The sequence below is a fragment of the Pleurodeles waltl genome, chromosome 4_1 (assembly GCF_031143425.1).
Source record: "Pleurodeles waltl isolate 20211129_DDA chromosome 4_1, aPleWal1.hap1.20221129, whole genome shotgun sequence".
NCBI classification, from domain to species: Eukaryota; Metazoa; Chordata; class Amphibia; order Caudata; family Salamandridae; genus Pleurodeles; species Pleurodeles waltl.
In genome coordinates, this window is record NC_090442.1 from 159148666 (window position 1) to 159176213 (window position 27548).

Sequence of the window (27548 nt, forward strand, 5' to 3'; positions counted from 1 at the left end):
GTCTGAGGGGAAATGACAGTTCAAGGCCTTCAGTCCAATTGCCGCCAAGGCTCTCACCAGAGGGTGATCGCATTTGTCCATGTCCCTGAAACGCGATACTTCCTGTGGAATGCCCAGGCGTTGATCTGTGGCTCCTTCTCTAGTGCTTCTATTCCCACGTTTGGCCATATTTAGGATGAAGTTGACTGTGATTAGCCAGGAGGTGTTCTCGTATGAGGCTTTTTAGAGACTGGATTTCGTTTTCCGTGGGGTCTAATAAGTGCAATTTATGGGTTGATATAGATGTTTAATATTATGACCAAAGTCGATGCATTGTCCAAAAGCCAGTTTTTAATGATGACTGCTACCATGTGGGCTGGAAGTTGGTCAATTCTCCTTGCCGTTAAGGTTTTACTTGTGGTTATGTAAAGACCTCCCTTGGGATGTCCCTTGCTTGTTGCTGGGCTAAAGAATTCTTGGAATCCTGCTAGCAGATTTTCAGCCTCTCTCCAAGTTTCTTGTAGGCAGATGATATCAACATTTCTCAAAAAGTATTCTAGGTTTGGGTCATGAGTGATTTTGGTTATCCCCGCTATATTCCAAGAAATTATTTTTGTATTTCCAGGTGCACGTATGGGCTGTGATCCAAAGTTTGAGATATTTTTTGATGTTCCTGGGACCCCGCTCCTATCTTGGGGTGTGGGGGTGAGTCAGTGTCAAGCGCATAATTTGCTCCAACTCATTTCCTCTTTTTGCATGTCCGTTACCTGGTCAAGTCTTGTTACTTGATGTTCCTGGGAGATGGAGATAATGAATTTGCTTAGCCCAGGGGTGAAGAAGGAGGATGCTCCCTTGGCGTGTTGTAGGATTGATCTTTGAGTAACGTCCCTGGGGTTTGCTTTCCATGTTCCATTGCATTTTCCCATGGCTCCTTGAGGGATGAGGAATATTGGATAATGTGCTTTGTTCACTTCTTCAAGTTCTATTTCCCAGAGTTCAAATACTTCTGATTTTGATAGTAGCAGCTGCACTTTTTCCGCGCTACTAAAACAGACTTCTGTGCACTTGTTTGAGTCGCTCTTACTTGGTGCTAGAAAAGGCTATGTACTCAAGATCTTTGCAATTTAATTGTTCCAGCCCTGGGATAGCATTGCAGATTCTCAGGAGGCTGCCTCTGTTTAGGATGTCCCAAGGGCCCTGAGATTTATATGTTAGATGAAAAATTAGGGTAGGAGTGCCCCTATCCTTCGGGTTCAACTGAGTATATGGCGCAGTCATGTGGGCCTTTGTGAAGTGCAGAGCTGATGTGATTTCGACATCAGTGATTATCGTTTGCTCTGCCAGGGTGGGTGCTTGCTCTATGCAGTTTTGAATTAATCGAGCGGGCAATGGTCTTTGTGATGGGTCTCAAAGGTCTTGCCATTCAGGATGAGTCACGTTGTGGAATGATTGTTCGATTGTTCCCTTGTTTCCACAAAGGCAACCCCCAGATGGGTGGCTTGGGTGGAGGTTGTGTATTTATCGAGTTGCACACAGTTCACATGCGCTCCATTGCACTGGTAATATGGGGTGCCCCCCTTGGGAGGTGGTGGGACCAGGATTCCCCTCTGGCTCGACCCAAGGCCCGGAGGTTTAGATCTGAAGGATTGTACCGGACGGTGCTGACTGCGAGCGGGTGTCTGACCAGGGCAGTTTGGTTGGAGTTCTTTGGGCCTGCCTGACGCTGCAGCATTACTGAGGACCCTCTGGTTCATACTTCCAGCAGAGACAGTTCTTTTCTCCGTCTGCTGCCTTTGAGGATAGTTGCCACTCTGTGACCTCAGAGGCAGAACTCTGGTATCTCTTGACTGAATGGGCGACTAGCATTTTATCAGTTCCTCTTTGCTGCTTGACTCTTTTTTCGAGTTCCCTCCCAATGAGTTATTGCTCTGGTTTCTGTGTAAAGGATGGCCTTTGTTTTCCTGACCCGTGAATGATTTGTTGTGCCTTTTCCTTAGATGTTTGTTTTTCCTGGACAGAACTGGATGAAAGGGACCTTCATCTTGGACGTGCACTTTTTTGGGGCTTTCTGCTATTACTCCCTACATCTGTTCTAGCCATACTTCGGCCTGTGTTGCGACGTTGTGGACATTCTACTCCTAGAATTTTTTTTTTTTATTTTTTTTTAAACGTGTTTCAAAATGGGGCATTTTCCAGCATTATTTTCCTAATACATTGACCGAAAAGTGTCAGCGCTAGGGGTGGCATATAGAAGCTTAGCTCATGTCATGGGGCTTATTACAAAGAAGCGTAGAATGTCATATGTTCATGGAATGTAGTCTTTTATGGTGCATTTCTGCTCTGTGAGTTTAAAATCACTCTTTTCTGCTATATCATACGCCAGGATGCAGCTCTGACAAATGTTGTACTATGAGTAAACACTGAAAACCAAGCCTTCCTGCAGTGCTATTTGTACTTAACAGCGGCAACAAGTTTCTGCAAACTGTTTTATTTAATTGAACTTCAACTGACAGATTGTCATTTATTGTTTGAATACAGAGCCTAACACTGAAAGTACAATAAAAACATGTCTCCACTGCTTAACAGTCAGATTGTGCTCGGAAAGCACTACTGTGCAAGTAGATGCATCCTAGGATTGTTCCAAGGACGCACTATCGTTCAGGGGACAGTAGTCAGTAGCAAATCAAATCAGGGTTTATAAAGCGCAACTACTCACCTGTAAGGGTCTCAAGGCGTTAAGGGGGTTTGCCATGGACAGCAAGCAATGCAAGATGATAAGTGTCTGGTGGTAGAGTGTAGTTAACTCTTCTCCAATCACTGGCCTTAGCAGCAGTCTCCCTCCTTCAGTACAGGCGAGTCTGCCTCAGTTTCAGCTAATTAGGTTGGTTCATGCAGGTGTTACCTGCACAACGGAGTCAATACAATGGCGTCAAGCTGATCAGAAAACCTTTACAATCCATTGTTCAATTTAGCTGAAGCATATTTAGAGTGTCAATATACTGCTTGGGATCGGTCTCACATGCCCTCTAGTCCGAACTCTCCTCTACTACTGAGGCACTGAGCAGCATTCTCGTAAGAAGCTCATCTCCTTTTTAATTTTTCAAAGGGGAGGTAGGGTGAGTGAAGGTTTCAGATCCAGCCTCCACACTGTGGTGAGTAAGGAAAGGCACCCATAGCTGATTCACAAATAGCTTTGGGCGGCACAGGGCTTAAGTGAGGGGTCTCCAACATTTTCCGTAACAAGAGCTACTTGCGTTCAATGACAATTGTTCTGAGCCACCAATATTATTAGCCTTGTAATAGCAACCACATCACACAAAATTATATTGGTGGCCACACTACACAAGAGTACTAGCACACCCAAGTGCATCAGTCAGGGTCACTAACAGTAACTTAAGTATTTGTTAATTTGGAAATCCGTTACAAAAGCAATACATAACAGCCATAGCTGCAATGCTCGTGACATCACAGTATTAATATTAGTGTAAGTCTCTCCAAACCCACATGGTTTACCAAAAAAGTTTTGGGAAATGTGATATTTTTCTCCAACATCATCATCTCATCTTAGGAGTTCCAAAAACACACATTTTCAACTTGAATAAACACTTTTCAATTTTGGTATAAAAGTATTAGCCTAATTCAATAATGTGGGTTGCACACAGGAGGGCTACTCAAAGGTAGCTGGAGAGCTAAGAGTAGCTTACGAGTTATGCATTGGGAGAAGCATGGCTTAAGCCTAAAGCGCCCAGGCTGCATTTAATCAGTCAGTGCTCCTGCCCTTCTGGCTCAGTGTCTAATGGCACACATGGTTAGGGCTCAAATAAAAGAAGGCAGGTAAATCTTGTGACAAGAAGCACATGCGTGCAAGCACATGTGCCTTTCAAAAGTGTTTTCACTGCCCGACCTTTGCTCGCAGCGAGCGTCTTAATGGCCATGATGAAGCAAAATAGCCTTGCAATTAAAAAAAAAAAAAAAAAAAAAAAAAAAAAGGGGTGGGGGGCAGAAAATTGGGAGGGGAGTTACTCCTCCGTCCCGATTAAAGAATCGCCACTGAACAACAAACAGTTTGATGCAAAAGACTCATCCTTTTGTGAGTGGTACCCAATAAGCATTGAACATAAACTTCTAATAATTAGAAACACAACACTTACCAAAAGATAAAGATGTGTGTAGCTAGAGCTAAAAGGGCAAGTTTGATGGAAGGGCAAGTTTAATGGAAGAGTAGGCATTCAAACCTATGAAGAAAAGGAAAAAAAGAAAAAAAAAAAAAGAAAAAAAAAAAAAAAAAAACTCTTCTTCTATCACAACAATGCCTGCTGTAAAATACTGTGCAATGCTGATCAGAGATTCTAGCACTTGACAAACATAGTAACAAATCATGATCAGCTGTAGAACATGCTTACAAGAACCCCAGACAAATCCACTGAAAAATCAAATAGGTGGCAAAAAGAGCCATCATCCGATACAATATACATAATGTGTAAATTCACGCCAATGTAACTTCGAAGAAGGACGTCTGTTGCACCACATTTTCTTACCATTTTATGACATTTTTATCTGATGCATTATAAGATGGGCAGAATTATATTATAAAACGAAAGATGCAAGGTTCATATAGTCATCTCTCTGCAGCATCTGAAGATTACTAGAACAAACGCAACCAAATCATCGCCTAGAGGCATTATCAAATTTCACCACACTCCTCCTTCACACTGAGGTGTGGGAATACAATTTGTGCATGTCGCCATGGCTGGGCTGATGTAAACAGGGCATGAAATAGAAACCTATTTAAAGCCACTAATCTACTATGGTTCATTGTCCTGCAGCGTTCAGAGAGTAAACAATCTGGAAAGCACCTGCTGCTCTTCAAGCTTACATTTGTAAGGAACACTGCATTGAAACTGTCTGGCATAGGCAGCAATGCACCTATAACGTTATGCTTGGCTCGGATACAAAATGATATAGGCAGCTAAGAGCACCAGGAACAGAAATCGACCATCCTCAGATTATAGGGGTGCACTCACAAACCAACCGAGCAGGTTAAGGAGAATCTGCCATCAAGACAAGAAGACACTAGGCTGACAACTGATCATAGGGGAGTGTAATAGGACCTTGTCAAACAGGGCAGACACAGAGTGGAGACAGTCACAGTGGAGACAGAGCCAAAGACATTCAATGACCCATTCTAAAAGACGCAAGAGAAACAAATGGATCATTACAAAGCAAAGGAGTTCTGTCTTTCCAGTTCTCTATAGCAGGTGAAACTGTGGGGTAATTCGCAAATCTTTGTGGCATGTAATAATTTCATTTTTGGAGACAAAGGAGCAAAATACTATTGTGAGCTCACCGAATTACAAAGTACCTCCTTTTTGGGACTTGAATTCGCAACAATAGAGTCTACCATTCAATTTATAGGTAATCTTATGAAGCAAAAACTAAGCCGAACAAGCAGGTACATGCAATCCCAGAGTTCTAAATTTAGTGATGAAGAGAAAACTAGAGTCCAAGAATAAAACACTACAATAACACAAATATATTTATGTACTCACACAGGAATAAGAACAGAGGTAGGAGGTGGAGAAATCGAACACAAAAATATCAGCTGAGCTCCTTCAAGCCTTGTGTGAACTAGTGAATGTGTGCCTAATGCAATGGTAGCATCTAACAGTTGTTTACTTTGCAGGATGAATACATATGGTATTACTCAATAACCCATGGGAAGCAGACCACAGATCACCAGATGTGTGAAGTAAATACTATGAGAGGGAATGATGCTATAACGTTAAGTTATCAAAGCAACATTCTTTTAGCACGAATAAGATGCAGAGGCACTTAAACACAGTAGGAGGACACCAAAATTAAAAACGAAAAGTCAAGTGACTTCTACAGTGTCCAACATACAATTACATACTCCTAGCCTAATGAGAAGTGGATGGGGTGTGGCGTAGTGGTGCAGAGAATGCCATTCAAGGATTGCAACAACTTTGGACTTGAAAGTTAGTACGGGATATTTCACTGGTCCAAAATAAGCTTAGTCCTCCATGGCTTTGAAGCAAAGGACAACATCAGTCACTAGCCTCACCCAAGCAATTCCTGGGTGTTAGACTATGGCATAGTGCAGAAACTCTGCAAGGTAATTTCCAAGAAACAACAACGAGAATAACTGAAAATGAATGACAAACTACTGGGATATATGAAGAACAATTCCTCGCACCCCAGGCACTGGTATAAAGCAGAAGACTTAGTAACGGGTAGGTCTTGCAACCTGCCATCTGGGCCACAGTCAAATAAGAATAAAACTGGATTATATCTGTGTTGCAGTGGAGGTTTGAGACCTGTGGAGGTCTCGTCCATCATTCTGGGTGTTGCTGGATCCGATGCTGCATGGAGTGATGGTCGGGAGGAGGTTGTAGGTTGATGCTCCCACTAGGGGAGATGGAATTTATTACAATGGCCTGTTCTAGTCTGTTACCTACGTACATAGAACAATAATGTTTTGCCAGTCCATGATTTCTAGTGTTATCCTGTGTTTGTGTGTCTTTGTGTTTTAACAGATGCCAGATTCTGAAGAGGCAGAGACAGAGAGAGAGAGAGACAGAGAGAGACCTACTCACTCCCTTTGGAGAGTTGACAAAGAACAGATGTTCTTAGGTCATAAAGTGAAAAAGATGCCTTTAAAATCATGTTCTTGTTACATTTGCTCTCTGTTCATAGAAAAGTCAAAAGTCACTTTGTCTTTTTCCATTCTGACTGCAGAGTTCCAGGACTGACTAAGGTTACCTGTCCGATCTGCTATAAAAACTGTGAAATGAAAGTCTAGATGGGTTTTTCCTAACACGCAACATTTAAATAACTAAGTCAACTGTACAAACATTTAAAAATACATCACAGTAGCTATGAAAGACCATTTTTTGTTCTTCAATGTGCTGAAAAAATATTTTAATAGGATGAAAACAAATAAAATCACTTTACTTGGTGATGTGCAAATGATAAATGTGTCCTGAAGCCCAGTTTTCACAGATTATTAATACACTACATGGTTTTATCAGTAAAGCTACAAGTTGGTGGGAAGGTTTGTGGACATTTCTTGGAAATTTACTGTCTGTAAATGAAAGTGTGCTACCACATCATGCTTTAGTAAAGTATTTATTGAAAGTGAGTGTTTAACCAAACTGGGAACTACTTCTCCCTGAAGGCAATGCTATTAGTAAACTAAGGCAAGTCACGGATCATGTACACCCTATATGTGGGCTATATTCCTATTATACACAGAGCAAACATTTAGGGCCAAATTTACAATGTTTTGTCGAAGGGCAGCGCCACAAGCCGCCTTGCTGAGCTGCATCAAAACAAAACGGCAGGGATGTACCATATACATGAGATACAGTGCATTCCTGTTCTTTTTCCATGCACTGGTGCACAAATGGCTGCTGTGCGCCAACGCAGGCACCTTTGCACAATTGTGCAATGGTGCCAGCTTTACGGGGATGATTGTTTTGGGCATGAACAGGCACCTTCTAGCACAAAAAACAATCCCATCCCAAGAAGAGTTTTCCTCTTTCTGTGTGTGCTTCAAAATGAAGCACACATTGTAAGAGGGAAAAAGGGGGAGAAATAAAGATATTTCTCCGAGTTGCGTCACTACTGTGCCACCCCTGGAGTGGCATAGGGTTACGAAGCATTCCCCAGTTTACAAAACCTTGCCTAGGATCACACAATTCGAGACCCGTTTGAGGATCAAGTACATTATAGTCAAGTCAAGTAGATTATTCAAGTTACTCGACCTGTAGGTCTAGAAACAATTTTTCAAGGAGAGTGAGAGTGTGAGAGAAAGGAAGGACGAGAAAGAGGGTGTGTGTGTGAGAGAGTGTGAGAGTGTGTGTGTGAGTGAGAGTGTGAGAGTGTGTGAGTGAGAGTGTGAGAGTGTGAGAGTGTGAGAGTGTGAGAGTGTGAGAGTGTGAGAGTGTGAGAGTGTGAGAGTGTGAGAGTGTGTGTGAGAGTGTGAGAGTGTGAGAGTGTGAGAGTGTGAGAGTGTGAGAGTGTGAGAGTGTGAGAGTGTGACTCTCTCTCTCTCTCTCTCTCTCTCTATACTAGGGATGGAAAGGGGCTAGCGAGACTAACTTGCGGAGCATAGCAAAGAAAGTGAGACAGGTAGAATGCATGTGCTCCCTGTAAGGTGTCCACTGAAAAATATACATGGACTCACCGCTAACTGCATCGAACATCGTTCACTGCTTCCTGAAGCCACATAATGTCCAGCACGAGTCCCAATATACATTATCTCTTCAAGGAAGACCAGAGACCTGGCAGACACTCTTCTGAACAGTCTCGAACTCCAGATTATAACCATGTAAATACACCACAGGAACGGTGTCATGACAAGGTGAGTTGCAAAATTGGGATATGCACAGACTCTGGCTAATCTTCCTGTTTACACAGTTATGCGTGAGAGAAGACACAAGAGGAAAGAATGAAGGTGTGCAGGGCAACATGAAATGTGAGGGGAATGTTCTGAATGGCAAATTTAGAATAATGAAAGGATTCAAAGTTTTTATTAGGATGAAAAAGGTCAGTCCAGTTACATCACATACGGAACATGCCTCACTTAAAGAAAAAGTGAAACAAATGTTAGATGATTTGAGTAAAAATAATTTTGCCACCTTAATCTTCTCTGCAAGATGCAGAAGTGATGATGTGCCTTAAGAGCCCCAGGCACCTTATGTTATCCTTTAGTTTGCATAGCCTGAATGAAACAGTGCAGGGTTGATCACCACCCATCTCCCAATATATAGGTGGTGATATCAACGTTGGCCTGGCAAGTGCTTATCACTAGATTTACACAGATAAGAAATCCAAGCTTTTAACTGCATTCATAACTCCACAGGGAATGTTCTCATACAGTAAGATGCCCTACAGTTAAGCAAGTACAGGATGAGATGTTCAATGTTTGATGAAGGAAACGTTGGAATGGGCTTCTGGAGCGAAAGCCTTCCAAGATGAGATTTTAGTTTGTGTTTAATATCAACAAGAGCATAATATGAATCATCAGTAGTCATCCAAAGACCAGTGGTCATGCTAAAAAGGTTCAACAAGGTGGTAAAGGAGTCATTTCTATTGGTGGTCAAGGTTCGCTTTGCTAAGAGAAGGCTTCTAAAGCAAACCTACTGAAATTCAGAAAAATGTCCAAGGGCCCAAGAACTAAACCAGTTTCTTTTCTGCGGAGTTAGAAAAACTAGGTTTATAGAAAGGGGAAAAAGATGCAGAAGAAAACAGAACGATTATCCAACAGACATTCAGTAAACAATGAGAAATAGAGCCAAGAGAAACATTTAACTGAACATACAGAATGCCGTTTCATGGACTGAAAATTCTAAAGAGAAATAAAATATAGCATTTCCGCCTCAGCATGTATTTGTATTCACTAGCTTTCAAATCACAGCCCATGTATCAATGTAGTTGTCGTCTGAAACTACTAGCAGAATCTTGCTTATTTCCTGCTTAATCATTCCTTCCTATAAATGGATAAAATTGGGAAAACATTTTTTTTGGTAGGTATCCACTGCACAAAACAGTTTTTGCCAGACTCATACCAACACTGAAGGTTGGCAACTCCAACCCCCTGAACTCCCTCTCCTCAGAAAAAAAGTTTAAACAATGTCAAAAAGAGGAAGCAGCAATCACTGCTTGTGCATTTAAAGGCACTTTAAATTTAAAATTAATAGCAAGGTTTCAGTAATGTATTGATTCTGAACAAGGGCTTCTTTCAACCAAATTCAAAAAAGGCTTCATTCAGGAGCCAACTCTGCGGCTTGAACTGGTGATCTTATAAGAATACACACTGCTATGAATAGAGAAGGGTAGTCTCCAGAAGGGAGTACGAATCCGCTATCAAGTACAGAAACAGCGTAGCCTCTCAAATGGCTTCTGCACTTCTTTGTATTCCACCGGAGGCACAAAAACACCAGCAAGGCCACAGTTTGTTAATCTGAGGCCAAAATATTCACGCCTTCGCTCACAACAGGGATCAAACGGAATACAATAGTGGTTATATTTTCAAGGCACAGATTTTAGGAGATAGGCATCTGAAGACTAAGGTTTCCAGGAAATGTTTCTAACTGCATTACTCAGATCTGAGAACATGAACATGCTCCGTGCATTAGCACGCTGTAAATTTCCCAACTATCAAGTTTGGTGGGCAAAGCTAAAAGCTTTCAAAAACAATAAATGCATCGAGTTTATTGTTTTTCCCATAACTGAAAAAAATATGGCCCAAGAGCGATTTCACCACAGCAGCAGCCCGAGAGAAAAATAAATCTTCTCAGTGACAGGGATCACTAAGGATTCTTTGGGGTAACTATTGAAGATATCAAATTAACCACCTATGGACCACAAGTTAGCCACGAAATCTTAACTTTGTATACGACGACTATAAATAATGGACTATAACCAACAGTGTCAGTTCTGCACAGGAGTAGAAATGTCTGTATCTGATAATGTGACGTAAGGTGTTCTTTTCCAAAAGCAGTGATTCAACCATGAAGTCAAAAGAAAGTATGTGCCTTACAACTGGAACAATCAGTGGTCCTTCAGCTTCAACCGCTAAGGCAAGCTTCAGATAAGGCAGTCTTTAAACATAACCGTTTAACAAAAATTAGAAAAGATGCTACCACATTTAATAGTTTTGCTCACACTATCGTGACTGGAGAGATTAAAACTGCTTATGTCGCAATGTCCATGGGAGAGCAAAAGTGGTTAAATAACTGATATCAGATTGGCATGTGGATATTTATTACTGTATTGTGGCGATTCCAGACAAATCTGTAAATTACGGGAGTGCCTTGGTCTCATGTGACTAACATTTTCTTTTAGATTCTGCATAATGAAGGAGTGGAACTCTGCCCCAGAACACTCTTCATTTTATTTTATATACACATCTCGTTCTCTTACAAGTGGATTGCTAATCAACTCCATTAACTGAAAAATAAGGCTTCAGGATTGTACAGAAGTTAGTTCAGTTACTACAGTTCTCCAAATGCTAAAAGCTGAACAAGTGCTTTCTAAAGCAAGGCGAGGGCAGGTGACGTTGGGCAACGCATTACCATGCGATACTTCCCAGAGTGTCAAGATAATACAGGACTGAGTGAAACAGTAGGTTTATATGAAAAGAAAGTAGCAGAATGGTTAAGGTGAAGGCCATGATGGCAGAAGAAATGTGAAGGAATCGGCTATGTAGTCTCTGAGAAACACATTCATAGACAACAAACTCTGAGAAACTATTTCATGTAAACTGTTAATCTGAAATTAAAAAAAAGGTACACAACATTCGCCATTTGTTACAGACCAATTCAATGAAAGCCAATTTTTAAGAAATTGTTTTTCTATCCCACTCTATCACTAGCAGCACTGTTGTTTCTGTATTTTGTCCTTCCTATCCTCTTGCACATCTACACTAAGGGTCTTTCAGTCCTTATTAACTATTCCTGCATTATCCCTCCTCTCGCCAACCCTTCTCTCCTGCATGTACATTTCTGTGTTTGGCTTTCAAAAGCTTTGAATATCGATGAGTGAGTGCATTAATGACATGCGCTCTGGAAGAAAGTGCTTGTGACTATTATCATCTTATTGTCTCTCATATTTTGCATCAGCCCAGGGGAGCTGAGATTATATACCACCTAACATGCTACAGTTTCTGGCACTGTGCGGGAGTAACCAGAATGATGCTGGTATCTTGGGTTACAGTAGTGTAGGAAGGAAAGGCACGTTAGAGACAGTGTGCTCTGGTTATAATTAGCTTGGAACTGACATTTTCTGTGCCAGTCTCATGCTGAGCTTATGGTGGATATTTAGGACCATCAATCCACCTCCTTGGCTGTGTACAGCATTTACCACCTTCAACTCTGTAGATCTTGTGTGGAGAGACGTTTTTTATTGATGGTTTGGGCACTTACGTTTAGGGTTTCATAACATTTTTTTCCACAAAAGGTATCCGAGCCAAATTTCCTTTCCCCCTCCCCAAACATCCTTGGGATACTACAGGTCATGTAAAGATATTGTTTATTAGTTCATTAAAACCATAAACCTTACCCATTATCGAATTACAACCATTCCTATCTAAGCCAACTATAATAAAATCGTATTTTAAACCAAACACAGACATATCACTTAAAATTAAAAATCATAATAAAATTAAGTGTACCCCGTAAAAAACAGAAACCCTGGTGGCCTTATGCAGGCTGGTTGGCATAAACAATGATACCAAGTACTTCCATAATTCTGCTACTGAAACGTCCTGCATATAGCAGGCGATGAGTCCTGAGCTGTCTAGGTCGTATTAAATATCAAGTGCCATAGCTATTTAGTGCCAGGTTGTATAAGATGTGAAGTGCCTTTGTGCTTAAAATGTAAAAGTGCCACGGTGCATTTAATGCAAACAGTATGCCGCCTAAAAACATGTGCTTTGTCAGCTGGTTCAAAACAAAATAACCCTTTTTGGCAGGATAGGGGATAATAGAACATATGTTGCCTCAGCAGCCCACTATAACATCAACAACTCCCCACTTAAGCTACCTAGATTGTATAAGATGTAAAGTACCTGGGTGAAAAAACATAAAAAGTGCCATTTGTATAATATGTAAAGTGCCAGTGTCCTTAAACTTGTGCTTTGTCGGCTGAACAAAAAAATAACCTTTTCTGGAGGGATAAGGGAAAATCTGTCATCCTAGCAGCCCACCATAACACCAACAATTCCCTACATAAGCTTACAGCTTGTATCCACTATTAAAAAAGGGCACTGAATAATTTATTGAAATAAGAGATAGCAGGTCACTGAACCACTAGATTACGAGGGATGTGGACCTAATGAGACTTTTATTTCTCTAACTCCCAGCCGTAAAAGTGGACACCATATTCTCCTGGTGGGGCCCATCATAACTGACCACTTAAACCCCCCTGTTGAATCGCTACTGCTACAGATACCAAAGTGTGTGTGGACTTCCCTAGAGAGAACTGAAAAAAATAGTCAAATATAGCTAACTGTGGGTTTTTGAGGAAACAAAAAAGGACAGTGCAAGAACTCAAGTTTTTTCCTAAAAAATGACATCAGTAAAAGGTTTGCTTATGAAGATCATATTATTCTAGGACTCTGCTAAGAGATAGCCCATTTTTTTATATTTTGTTAGCTTTCAACCTATTTGCAGTTTGTGATGGGAACAGGCGCAAAAACAATGGATGATCCTCCAAGGATGCTGGGTAGAGGCGGAGCATGTGCCAGTAAAATGCAGCCAGTGAGCACTGCAAGTAAACTGAAGTTTGGATTTACCCTCACTCTGCAGGTCCACATGTAAAAACAATGCCCCAAAGAATACTCCTCTTGCTTGTCGTAGGGATGCTCTGCACTCCAAGCAGCAGAAAGACTGGTGGGGATTTAGAGGTTGGGTATGACCCCCAAAGTCAGTGAAGCCCGCCCACACACCACAGTTTGTTTCTTTAACCCATTACAATAAATAAACCCCTAGGGCAGGGGACTTCGAACTGGGAGGCCTCAAGTGATTTTTTTTTGGGGGGTGGGGGGGAGCGGGGGAGGAAGGTGGTGGGCAGGCTCTTGCCAAAAGAAGCATTATGAAGATACAATAAATTATTTAAACAAAGCACTGTATTTTTAAAAAAGTAACAGATATTCACTGCAATGTTTAAATAAGTCTAACCATATTTAAATATTAGCAACTTAATGGAATAATTGTGAAAATTTCTGAAGGGGCACCGATGCCATCGTCATTACAAAGTTTTAAAAACACTGTCTTAGGGTTTACAGGCCTAGTTGCCCCCTGCCACCAGGGGAGAGTGGTGGTAACCTCCCCAATCAACCCCTGAAGATGTAAAAAGACTGTCAGTACCACCTACCTATTTTTTTGACGGTTTTTTTCAGTGGAGTTTAGTGGACTTTCTACCGAAAGTCCCAATCATTCCATACACATCTTTCCAGCTGCATGGTCATGAGCCACGGACCGCAAGAGTAGGTCTGGATGTTTTTTTTCACTGTGAAGTGCAGAATTGCAAAATGCGACAAACCCCTTTTTTCCACAATTGTGAAAATATGCCAGGTAGTGTTTCACTGTGGTTTTATGGTTCACCAGTTTGCGTGGAGGGACACTCCTCCAGCACCCCCTCTCCCCCGCCGCAAATTCTGAGACACTGGGAAATCTGCAAAAAAGTGACATATTGGTCTCCGGCAGGCAAATTTCACATGTTTAGTGTTTCACTGTAAGATTTAATTCACGGCTTAATCTCTTAGCTATATAAAGCACTCTAACGTTTATCTGGACCACGTTGGCACTATAACAAAACTAAAAGTGACATGTCATCAAATACTACCCTGGATAGGTACGTTTATTCATTAATATTCATCGATAGTGATGTGTGTTTTTAATACTTGTAACACAGAGGCAGCTCACTAATATTACTGCAAGTAACTTCTGTGACACACTCCCATTTCTCATAAGTGAGGTGCTGTTTTGGTCTTAAAGAACCTTTCTGTATGGATGCTGCATGGACAGCATTTCTCGGAAAATGTCAGCAACTGTCCCTCACACATTACCCACATTAAAAATAAATTAAAAGAACACTATACTAAAAAAATAAAACCTAAGAAATGTTTAAGGTCATCGGGGCAAGACACTGAAGTGCTTCAGTTACAAGCAGGTCAACTGGAATTATGTGTCAAAGGGGTTCGAATTATGTGGCTGGAGTGACCACTTTATGTGGCAAGAAAAGTCCAGTTATGCATTTACAACACTAATGGCTCTAACTCAATCTCTAAGTCACGCAAATACAAGACCTATTGCATTGCAAATGCTTGTTTATTTTGCAGATGCCTACCATCCACACTGCTTCCGTTTTGGTGGTGCTGTCTTTGTAAAAATTGGCATGTCACACAATCCGTTTTTAGGTCGAGCGCACAAGCGCTTTGACCGGTTGCGAGGATTGTGGGCTTTTAACCATGCCCACCTCTTGCCCATCATTTTCACTCATTTGTGGGGTTGCCTTTCAAAAATCCTCTGTTATCACTGTTAAATGCTTTACGTTTGTCCCTCCTTGGGGAGGTGGTGTTACCGCCTTGCAGACTGACCCTGTCACATGGATAATTGAACGATTGACGAAATGTTTGACTTTAAGTGGACTTCTTTTTCCTTTTGTGTCTCTCCTTTGAGCTGATGCTCATGGTGGCCATGGCATTTTGAATTGTCTCGCTTACGTCAACTGTTTCACTTTTCATTTTCCGTTTATGTGGCAAGAAAAGTCCAGTTAGGAACTTACAGCGCCAATAGCTCTAATTCGAGCAAATGTGAGAACCACAGCATTGCAAATGCTAGTATATGTTGTTCTCTTGTAACTGAGTTTTCTTATCAATAACATACTACAATCTAGGCATTAAATATGTTAGTCAACGTGGCAATAATTTTAAACACAAGTGTCCTAGGTTTGAACACAGATGCCAAATGGAAAAACGAGCCCTGCAGTTTAATCAACCACCCTGGGTTTGGAGGAGCTAGACAAGCTCATTCATAACGTTCTCAGACACTGGCACACTGCCTTCACTGACATGCTCAAGTTAGCATGCCACATTGCCTAAAAGAAGTCTAAAACAGCAGCGGCTCACAAGCAATACCACATCTTCCACTTTCCACACAGACAATTTCATGGCCAGATAATATAAAGTATAAGCAACTGAGTTACATCCGTCTCATCAAGGCCCATTCATTCCAAGGTGGCAAAACACAGCTGAATAGAACTTTTCAATGAGGATGCACTTCTTCCTGAGCATTCACCAGATAGCAATCCAACAAAGCAAACACTTACTGCCTGTATTAAAAAGCTTGCAATCTAGCAAACAGAAAACTGTTCAACAAAGTAAACATTAAGAGAATTGTTAACACTAGTATTACTGCTATGCAAAAAAAAAAAAAAAAATCAGAATTAGAATTAGAACAATATGCTTCCATCGCATCCCCAGGTAACGGCACTTGCTGTATATGGAACCCTAGACCATGAGGAAGAAAGGTAGCAGAAAAAGCACTCACGGAATGGCATAAATGATTTCTGCCATGTGCAAAACACTAACAGGGTAGGGATCAAAATACTCATGAGTTGCAACAGTTTATTTCTTGCTGGTAGTCTAGAAGACCAGGTTAGCACAAGAGAAGCAGGTATCATGAGTCACTTGACTCTCCAAAACTACTGATACAGATTTAATAGAGATACACGTCCTCATCCTTTGTGCAGGTCATGTCATTTTCTATGTTTTTCACCTAGAAACAAGCTGTACACTGAACTTATTGGCAAAGCTAGAGGTTTTGGTTTTAGCAAGTGTAATATGATCTTTTTCCAATGCATTTTTTGTACACATACGCAAAGGAAATGAAGAAATATATAGAAATAAAGGAGTATTCTAAGCACCCAGGCATACAAGCCCTACACTGAATTGCACTCCTTTTCAGATTGTGTTCATGTCACTAGGCAAAACGCAGTTACTCATAGTACAAGACAGCCAGTGGCGGTCTGCTGTAATGAGCAGGAGCAAAAGGTAAATGACAGTTGAACAGACAAATGGATGCAGAGAGTTGGAGAAGGTTATCCCAAAGCCCATGTGCATATGTATATTATGGAAAACATGAATTGGTGGGCAGACCTAAAAGGTTACAGTGTTGGATTTCTTGTGAAAATTACATCTGCTGTATGCAACAGGAGCAAATGTTGGCTACTATTATAATTATGAATCCAAATGGAAGTATCGGCATTAATAATGTATTATCTTGGTGCTGTTGGAAAAGTCCACAGAAAAAGTGATGCCCAAACAAACATCGATCAAAATGATTACTTTGAACAATGGGATTTTGAAAACACTGAAGGCACTTTGTACTGCAAAAAAACTAGACTGTCTTGGTTATGGACATCTAGAGAAACAATTTTAAGTTAAAATAAGCATGTTCAATTTCCTTAAATGAGTTCTATCACATTGCTGGTCTACTCTGCAAACTTCACTGGCTACCAACTGAACGATGCGTTCAATTTAAAACACTATGCTATGAGCATAAATGTCTTTCTAACTAGTCACATCTATCGCAGATCTCTGGTGTCACCATATATAAGCAGCCGGTCTTTGCATTCTAACCTTGATCTTGCTGCAATTCCTACAATTAGGAGATCCCGGCAAGGAGGACGAGGCCTTTTCTTTTTAGTCGCGAAGTCGTGGAATTCCCTAATCTGAGAGGTTGTCATTCTCTACCGGTCTTCCACAAGAAGCTAAAAACATGGTTGTTTTAACTCTGGCAACGGGAGTAGCCTTTTCGATGTGCCTCTGGGTTCCATACTGTAGTGTTGGAAAACCCTGTCAGGGTAGCCATGTGCTGTAGAAATAATGATAATATTCATAATCGAAACCCGAAAATCAGTACACACACATTAGTATTTCACAACAGAGTTTTTCTTTATATGGCAGTCAATGGAGTAATGAGGGGTCTCCTCATGCGCAACTTTTCCTTCAAGTCCAATGAACAATACTTTTGTTTGTATTTCAGAAAAAGGCAAATAAGTTATAGCTGTTGTATCTTGTCAGTTCCTCCGATCTGATATGGAACTGGGCAAGGCCTTTTATTATTGATAAACTGCCACTGCAGCTGGCCACTGCCAAGTGGAAAAGTCCCTTCTCTGGTGTGTTAACATGAACTACAGAAATAGTCTCCAACTAAGCACATTTTTTAAAAGCCAAGAGACCCACGTTTTGCAAGAATCACATTAACACTTAACAAGTCTACATTTTAGGCCTGTAACTACTGCCATACATTCCAATACATTCTATGCACAAACAATGGTCAGGGTAACATGCACCAATGCCTGTGCTACATGCAGCATCATACTTATTTTTAATGAGAAGCCAAACAGCTGTGCCACCCACATCATTGAGCTGTTAATTATGGCCCTCAATCAACTATTTGTTCTGTCAAATGAACTTACACTGAGCTCAATCTGGAAAGAAGAAATGTTCATAGGTGTCTTCTAGAAGAAGGAGACTGTCGAATGCAAAACTGGAAACACAAAGGCATAAACCGCCGCTCCCACACTGCGAGAGCTGCTTTGCTTACATTATCACAAGAGATGAAGTTCTATTTTTTACCGCAAGTGAAAAACACAGACACCATGCCGTATTAAAGGAAGGTAGCTTGGAAGTTGAGGCACATGCGGGGTCTTAAATTTCAGGCAGAATGAAGAATATAATGGGGGCATCCACTGCACATTTACACAATTTTAATGTAGATCTTACTTCTCACATGGATACAGTCTCAAATATACCTCGAGCTCTGCTTTCTGAATGTTAAGGACTTCTGCAGCTCCGAGTCAATCATTTACCATACCATTCACAGCATATATCTCTACTTCTCAGCAGCTAACCTTTCATTTTTCTCAGAAACAGTGACTCCTTTGGAGAATAAACCCAACAGGTCAGAGGAACACATTTCAATGCATACTAAATTGTGCATGGTCAAAAGAAGCTTGGTACTTTTGTCAATGTAGGTAGGGTGCCCCTTTAGCCCTTTAGGCATGACAGCCTTGCACCAGGTAGTGATCTGCACACAATATGAATGGCCACAAGGCACAGGCATGCGGTCCATCTTGCGGCAAACTAAATGAGATATATGTTGTATAGGCATGATGACAAAGGTTGAATACATTTTACACACATCAATTGCTACAACTGTGGGAGATTATCTAAAGCAGTAAAAATATATAATCAGTTAGAATGGTACTCATTTTTTGACATGAGAAGAATGAACTATGGAGTTGAACAGTTCGAATTTAAACACCTGTAGAATGCACAATCCTGCTCATGGGCATTTCATATATTTTGATTAAAATGTGTGATATTCATCAAATAAAAATTATCCTATACATGTTAGTTAACAGAGGAGTGCCTTAACACCCACAGCTACATTTATAGTTTAGTGAGTTCAAAGTTCAATCCACTTTTAAACTCGTCAGTATACCACCACCCCTTTCCACACCCCTTTTATGAGAATGTAAAAAGGGAAGAATAGGGTACCTGGACTGTACGGAAAATACACAGTACTCCATTTACACCATTACCTCTCAAACAACATACCATTCTTCACAACCTCAGCATGTCAACCAGTTCATATATCTCCACCTTCTAGTCAGGAACACAGTTCAGTCTACTTTCTCATGGCACCCCATTTTACCAGATCAGCAATGACCAAAACATCTGAAGTAACAAACAGTGAAAATAAAATCACAATGTCCACAAAGCACTGCAAGACTACGAAAGGTGAAGCTACTGAATGTAAGTACATTTGAGTGTCAGTAATGTTGTTTAGTTATAGTGCAGCCATAAAAAATCCGTTTGTGTCTGTTGTGATCTGTGTGGAGGAAGCAGGAGTAGTTCCAGGGCTGAAATGCCTTTGAGCCTGTACACCTACCAACATGCATGTTTTAAGGATTTTCACAAGCTCTTCTCTAATCTTTTCCCCATAACGAGAAAGATTGGAATTTTACTCCTGACAATGGCAGAATTAGAGGTTCCTCCAGGGTGGGGAAAAAAAGTGGTTGGAGGGAAAGGGAACTTATAAGTGCTCAATAAATTTTCACAAGCAAATCTACACATGCATATTTGCTCGAGCTAAAATACAGTTAAATATTTTCTAGGAGTACAATTTCCTGGTAAGTTCTTATGCATTCATGAACACCACTAATTCAAAGACCTATACCATGGGGGCACTTAAGTGACACTTTTTTTTTTTAAAGAATTGTGTCCCTAATTAGGCCTGGTGTTAAAGGCATTTTGTTTTTATGAAACTTCTATTTCTCTCTCTATCAGCTGGCTTTATTGTGAATGCTCGCATTCTTCTCTTCCACAAGGAGCATATTGGCATACAAAGTCAGTGCCAGGAACTTCTGCGGCAATCAGTGGTGTAACGAAACTGCAAAGAACATGGAGGGGGCCCTCTGCAAAGAAGGTGGAGGGGGGGCCCCCCTCCAGACTCACTCATGGTAGGTGCTTTGCAGAGGGGGCTGCAGGGCCTTTGTTATGCCACTGGTGGCAATGTGTGCTTTTTGAGAACAAAACCTTTTTTTAATCAGTGTTTGTTACAATGGTGAGGGTTGACAGCTCCCCCAACTATAAAGTGTTACAAAAGCCATGTAAAAACAAGACATGAACTGACGAAACCAAAAGACTCACAAATATGTCAGCTCGATTGGCTTTGCCAGTGCTTGTTTATGGTCATGCTTACTATAATCTTGTTGAAAATGGTTACACTGATTTTCCATTAGAAATATTTTTGGGAAATACTAGCATGCATCAAAACATTTTACTAAATGACTTCAGAAAATAGCACCTAAAATTTCATAGTAGCAAAACATTTATTTTTCCTACTTGCATTTTTTCTGAACATTTAATTTTGAAAGCAAAAAATCACGACTCTTGCTACAAGCTTCTGCAAACGTGTGTACTATTTTTCTTTTAAACTGGATCCACAGTCAGCAGTGCACTGTGACCTTAAAACGTTTATTTACAGTGCTCACCCTAATAATGAAGGATTTTCAATAACGAACCATAAATACAAGTTCGAACAGCATTAGCATATGGGCACACATTACCTCAACTGCAGGCAGTTTTCTTCTGTGTAAACTGGCAGCCAAAGGGTTTGTGCTGCAGGGGGTTGGGCCTACTCGTCCAAAGGACAAAATAAATATGAAAACTTATTGCCCTTGACCTCAAACAATATGTCCGGGGCGTCTGGTGATAGCAATTCCACATCTCTGGAGCGCCACATTCAGCAGACATCTGCAAATAGCCCATCTGTTTACAATTTGTCTCATCTCTCCATCACCGCCATCATTCTGGAGATCAGAAGGTGTACACAAGCATGGCAGCCATCTTCGAATGTTTATTTAAAAAAAAAATATATATATATATATATATATATATATATATATATATATATATATATATATCCACGATAGCTGTTCATTAAAACTAATAGCTCTAATGCTGCATCTTTAAGGGTAGGACTATTGACTTTGCCAGTGCTTTTTGGGTCGAGCACAGCTGCCCACAAGTGATCCTTGCGGGCAGCTATGCTCGATGTCTTGGTATGCATCTGGGCTTTTAACCACACCCACCACTATCACTCGCTTGTGGGCTTCCTTTTCGAAAATCCTTTGATGACATTGGTACGTGGTTTGCGTTTATCCCACCTTGAGGAGCTTTTGTTACCGCCTAGGCCATCGTCCCTGTTACACAGCTAATTGCTCTTTTGCCCATACGTTTGTCTGCAAGTGAACTTCTTTTTCCTTCTGTCTGTCTCTTCACGCTGATGCTCATGGCATCCGTGGCGCTGTGAATTGCCTTGCTTATGCCAACGGTTTTTCTTTTAATTTTCAGTTTATGTGACAAGAAAAGTCCGATTAGGAGTTTACAAATCTAATAACTAACTCGAGCAAATATGAGACCCATTGCATTGCAAATGCTTGTTTACATTTGTGAACACTATATAGACATAGGTTGCACCTCAATTAAACCAGTTAAAACCCAAAATATAACAATAAGTAAAACAAAGTTGACCATTCAACCTTTGCAAAGAGCCTTCCACAACGCAGAAACACATATTGCTGCGTTTGGTAACTTTACAACTGGTTGAGCTACAATTTTTTTTGTTAAAATCTGCAGATTGTGCAGGTGATGAGATATGCGGAAAACTCATAACTATGCAAAACTGCTGCACAATCACGTGCTTTCAGTGGCCTTGGATATAACCAGCATAAAATAAGTCTTTAATTACCTGTCCAGGATGAACTTCTATGTAACATATACCTTGATTCCGTATAAACAAGTAAATGTTGTGTTAAATATGATTTAGTGCAAGAATGAAAGTCACCAGCCTCTACCTTTTTCTTGTTTTTGAGAAACTGGTGGACCCCAATCTACAGCATCACCAGAATCCTACTCAGATGCTCAATCAGCAGAATCGCTGTTGGTGCTTGAAGAGGAATGAATATCCGTCTAAGCTATAACAAGTAAATGCCTGGCTGATGGCTACAATGTGTACCTTTTAACAACTACAGTCAGTGGTGCTTCCATGAGCAAGGGCATGACGGCTTCGCCAATCGTCACGGGGAATCATCTTTTAGGAATATATACATTTCAGCACTGATCCTTAAATCAAGGAAGCAGCACTCCAATTACAAATCCCCCATTTACTGTGCAGCCCACTAACAATGAGTTTTGACTTTCCTAAAGACTTTGTACTGCTCAACAAATGGGTTAATTGCAACTGCTCTTGCGTGTTTTAAGGATTACTACTTAAATTGTTGACAGGTGTTACAGCTTGCTGCAGGCACCACCATAATATAGTTTAAGAAAACAATGTATTTGTGCCAAACGACTAAAAACAAATATATAACATATTAAATAAAGTCCATAAATCCAGTAAAACGCCCAGAAGTTCTACCTCGGTGTAATCTGCGAAATTTGTCAGCAACGCTACATATATATTTCCACAAACAAGTCTGCTGGTCAAACGGAGAAACATGTACTCCAAAACTGGCAGTGCGCAATCCAAGTTTATTAGCAAGGGTGTTGCTACTCTGCAGATGAGCCCCTGGTCCCCAAACGCCGGATGCCATTGGGTGCATTCTCTCAGCACCACACCACCCGACACGCCAGCCAGCCAACCTCAACCAGGCCACCCACAACTTTACCACCTGGATCAGCAAATGCGCCAACAAAATCTCCCCTCTGAAAACGGCAAGAGCCAACAGAACATCAGGACAAGCCAGCTGGTACACTCCGAAGCTCAGAACCACCAAGCCCAACTGTCTTCTACTTGAGAAGCGATGGAGACTCTCCAAGGACCCATCCCCACCCCAGACCGAAAAAATAATGTTCATTCACCTCAGCTCCTTCCTGAAATGCTTCAGGGTGATCCATCCAGCTGGGTGAGGAAAAAAAAAAAACAAAAAAAAAAAAACTACCGTAACTAATTTCCATAGGGAAAAAAAATAATAAAATCAGACAATAAAGGAAAAACAAGTATGTAGGTTGTGGATCTGTCGCCAAAGGCAGTGAGTGCCTGGCAGGAAATGTATCGTAAGAAGATATTACTGTACATTAAAACAAACAGTAGAAATTCACAGACAAACAAAAACTAAGATTAAAGTGGAGTTATATATGAGAAAGGTGGGATTTTAACTTACATTAAAAACACCATAGACATTAACTGAAAATGCATTACTGTTCACAAAACAAAACCAGGGAAATTTGCCAGTTACACGTGAAAGACATAAGTGCAAATTGCATCGCTGTAATGCACTGCCTATGGCCTCACACGTTACATCACCAATAATATCTGAAACCTGTATCGGTGCCACTTTACTTATGTAATTTACATATAACTGCCGATTTTTCATGGTTTTACGATTTTTAAATATTAGTGCTTTTGCAGTAGATTTCTATGTTTTTTCCAACACAAGATAAAATCTTACTACCTTTTCTCATGTGTATAACTCCACTTTAACTTTTGGTTTCGGCGAATTAACCATCCAAAAGAGAATAACTTGTATGCGCAACCTATTTTCTAGCCATTATTCTCATTTCCCCCATCCACACCATTATTCTCATTTCCCCCATCCACACCATTAAGCACTTGTTTGCCATGACAAGCACACACCCTTTCAAATGCATAGAATTTCAAAGCATCAACATAACAGAACAACATCCCAGCCACCTCTTCAGACAACATGCACACAACACCGCTGCGTGACTTTCTGCCCTCACAGATGGCATCAACACATGAACCATCTTGAACACGGGTCACTCAGTCTCCATCGCCAATAAAAGAAACCCTCATCTGTCCCCACCAATGTCTATCGGCCAATTACCCACCTCCCTTACTAGGCCCTTAATCTGTGCCGGTGGCTGCAGGCGGTGTGCATAGGCACTCGTTTACTGGCAGGAAAGTTAACTGCTTTATTATTAAGCTTTGGCGGACAGCAAAAGAAAGACAAAAAACGAAAGTGAGAGAGGATAATTAAGACACGGAAAAAGGTTGCAAACCTGGAAAAGTGATGATAAAGCCCCACACGAGTGAGAAAGAGTCATAAGGCCTCAAGCGGAAACAAGACTTGGTGTTCGTGAACTTGAGGTCGTACGTGCTCACTAACGAAATACTCATCTTGACCAACCGTTGACCACCACTGTTAAGAGCGCCGCTGCTAAGATGCGTACAATTAAACTGAGCAGCACTAATGCTTCTTAATCGCCCAGCACATACTCAAGTTATTTTACGCCTGTATAGTTCCCTCTTGACAGCCTCGGCCGGAAAAGCATCCGACTGTTCCAGTTTCCATTCAAAAAGTCACCTTTCAGCCTTCAACGCAGCCACCACGCCCCATTCTCCCAGTCCGGGTCACAATCCGTCCAAACACCCCGCTGTTTCAACTCCATTTATCATTGTACCTGTTTTCGCACCTACTTAATACCCTCAATTATTACACTATCCACGCCCAACAGAGTCCACCCACTCCCGGCGGGCTCACCGCGTTCATCTGCTCTTTGACGGCGTCCAGATCGCCGTTCTTGAGGGCCCAGATAAGCTCCTTGTCTCCCATGACAAACGAGAGTGATAAAACACTTATGTTCCGTTAGAAACCCGAGCACTTCCAGAGACGGCTTCTAGCCACACCGGGTGGAATCGACAGGCAGACCGCACTTCCGCTTCCGGCTCAAACGACAGGGCACAGCTGCTGCTTCCTGTTCCTTACTTCTCGCCGGGGCGTCCTCGCAACGAGTGGGTGTGGCCAGTAAAACAGCGGAAGTACAGGCTGGTGTGAGTAAATGCCCATCACTCTGGTCGCGCCCCCCGTACCGTTTTGTCAGCTATCTTCATCAGGATATGGTTTCCGCGGTTTTATTGCTGATTCTCCTTGCAGAGAAGGTGCAGGGTACAGACCTTACTCTTTCTCCGTCTAATAGCTTTTCTATCGTTTCAATTTCCTCTGACGTGTCTCCCTTTTTAATACAGCTGTAAAGTTTAAATGCGTGTGTCTTAGCTTTCTAGTTTTATGTAGCTTTTCTTAATACAGTTTATGTATATCCTCAACAAAATCCTCTGCTATCACATCAGGGGCCCAGCCAGCCCAGAACTTTTTTTGTTTGTTTAGCGAGGTAGTTGTGGAGAAACTTATAGTAATAGGGGGTGTTGTACCTGGCCCTTTTTTGCAGGGTCATCCCCAGTCTTTTTGCCTCCTTCCTTGTAATTTTTCTGACAAGTTTGTGTTGGCTTTAGGACTCTGGGCACTTTACCACTGCTACAACAGTGCTACAGTGCATATGCTCTCTATGGGGGAGGGGGGTACTTCTAGTGTTGGAGGGGGTGCAGGACCCCAGAAGGAAGGGCAGGGGAAGGGAAACCTCGCTCCAGGCCATGGTCCAACCTGAAGGTGCAGACCCCAGGTTGGAAGACCAGTTGCAGGTTAACATACCTGCACTGGTGGGAGGATTGTGCAGGTCTGCTTCCACAAGCAGCCTGACCATTCTAGACTCTGGGGGTGCTGCTCCTAGAGGAAGAGTACAGAGCCCCAGAGGAGAGAACCAGTGTCAGGCTGTCATCCCTGACCCGATGGAAGGGAGAGTGGTCAAAGGGTGCCAGGCACCTGGGGCTACTGCCACCCACTCTCCACAGACACAGTGGTGGGAGAACATTGAAAGGCCTGGGGCCTGGTTTTTATGCCTGACAGCTGTCAGTGGCCACTTTGGCTTGCAGTCCTGGTGGACAGAGTTGCCCCTCGGGGGCAGGACTCACACCCCGGGGGTAGAGTGGGCAACACCACTGTGTTGGCCATGGTGTTACTATCTGCCCCCTGGAATATATCTGTGAGCAAAGTAAGGTTAGGTGCTGCACAGATGGTATCCGCAGGAGAGGAGAAGGGTTCCCCATGGGTTAGCTTAGTGGGCCCTGAGAGCATGGACAGAGTGATCCAACTGGAGTCAGGAAGACGTAGAACTGGAACATGCCCCTGCTGTTGTGGGCCAGGGTCCCTGTTCTATCTCCCCAATCAGGGAAGTCCATCAAGGTATTGATTGGTCTCCCCTGGCTTTAGGCTGGTGGGGTGTTGTGTTGCACCTGGTCCTTTTTGCGGGGTCATCCCCAGTCTTTTTGCATCCTTCCTCCTTATTTTTCTGACAAGTTTTTGTTGGCTTTAGGACCCTGGGCACTTTACCACTAATGAAACAGTGCTAAAGTGCATATGCGCTCTCTGTAAATTGTACTGTTGATTGGTTTATCCATGATTGGCATATTTGATTTACCTGTAAGTCCCTAGTAAAGTGCACTAGAGGTGCCCAGGGCCTGTAAATCAAATGCTACTAGTGGGCCAGCAGCACTGGTTGTGCAACCCACATTAGTAGCCCTGTAACCATGGCTCAGACCTGCCACTGCAGTGTCTGTGTGTACAGTTTTAAACAGCCAATTCGACTTGGCAAGTGTACCCACTTACCAGGCCTAAATCTTCAATTTTTATACATGTAAGGCACCCCTAAGGTAGGCCCTAGGTAGCCCCATGGGCAGGGTGCAGTGTATGTTTAAGGTAGGACATATACTGGTGTGGTTTACACGTCCTAACAGTGAAATACTGTCAAATTTGTTTTTCACTATTGCAATGCCTATCCCTCTCATAGGTTAACATGGGGGCTGCCTTTAAATATCTTTAAAGCAGAGATTCCTTTTGAGAGCAGATACAAATGTGGAGTTTAGGGACTCTGAACTCACAATTTAAAAATACATCTTTTAGTGAAGTTGTTTTTTAAATTGTCTGTTTGAAAATGCCACTTTTAGAAAGTAGGCATTTTCTTGTTTAAACCATTTCATGACTCTGCCTGTTTGTGGATTGTCTGTCTGGGTCAGTTTGACAGTTAGGCTGTTTTGCACCTCTTTAGACAGTGACACAAAAGGGGACGGGGCTAGGGTGTAGCCTGCATATCCTGATGAGTCATCTGAGCTAGAGGGGTAGGAGGAGTGGTCATTCACACCTGAAAGGACTGTGCCTGCTCTCACACAATGCAGTCTCCTACCTCCTGGTGTGTGTCTGGGGCCTGGCCTGGACAAGGAAGGATCTTTCAAATACTTGAGACTTTGCTTTGAAGTTTGCCAACTTCAAAGGCAGAACAGGGTATAAGAAGAAGACCCAAAACATCAGACTTTTAGAATTTTTCTGGAATCAAGAGAAACCTCTGCCAAGGAGAAGAGCTGGAGGAGGAGTACTGTCCTTTTGCTGTGTTGCTTTGCTGGACTCGCCTGCAGTTGCTGCTTCTGCCTTAAAAGAGTGCAAAGGGTGAACTTTGCTGTGTGTCCTGCTTGAGAAAGTTCTCCAAGGGCTTGGAGTAGAGCTTCCCTCCTGTTGGAAGTCTCAGGGACACCAAAGTATTCGGTTTCCTCGACCGCAGCACTGGGAACTATGTGTTCTGTGCAGTACAAGAAGAAAAACCACTGCAACACTGACAA

The 27548-nt window shown here is 41.9% G+C and overlaps 1 protein-coding gene across 1 annotated transcript in view; it reads right to left on the reverse strand.

Annotated features, from left to right (window-relative positions):
• The window catches only part of MTPN (myotrophin), a 237953-nt gene extending 212927 nt beyond the window's left edge, over window positions 1–25026 (reverse strand). The window contains exon 1 of the mRNA XM_069227959.1: window positions 24586–25026. Within this exon, the coding sequence (XP_069084060.1) occupies window positions 24586–24657 (72 nt within the window). The 5' untranslated portion in view covers window positions 24658–25026. The remainder of the gene's footprint in view (window positions 1–24585) is intronic.
• Window positions 25027–27548: the final 2522 nt, after the last annotated feature.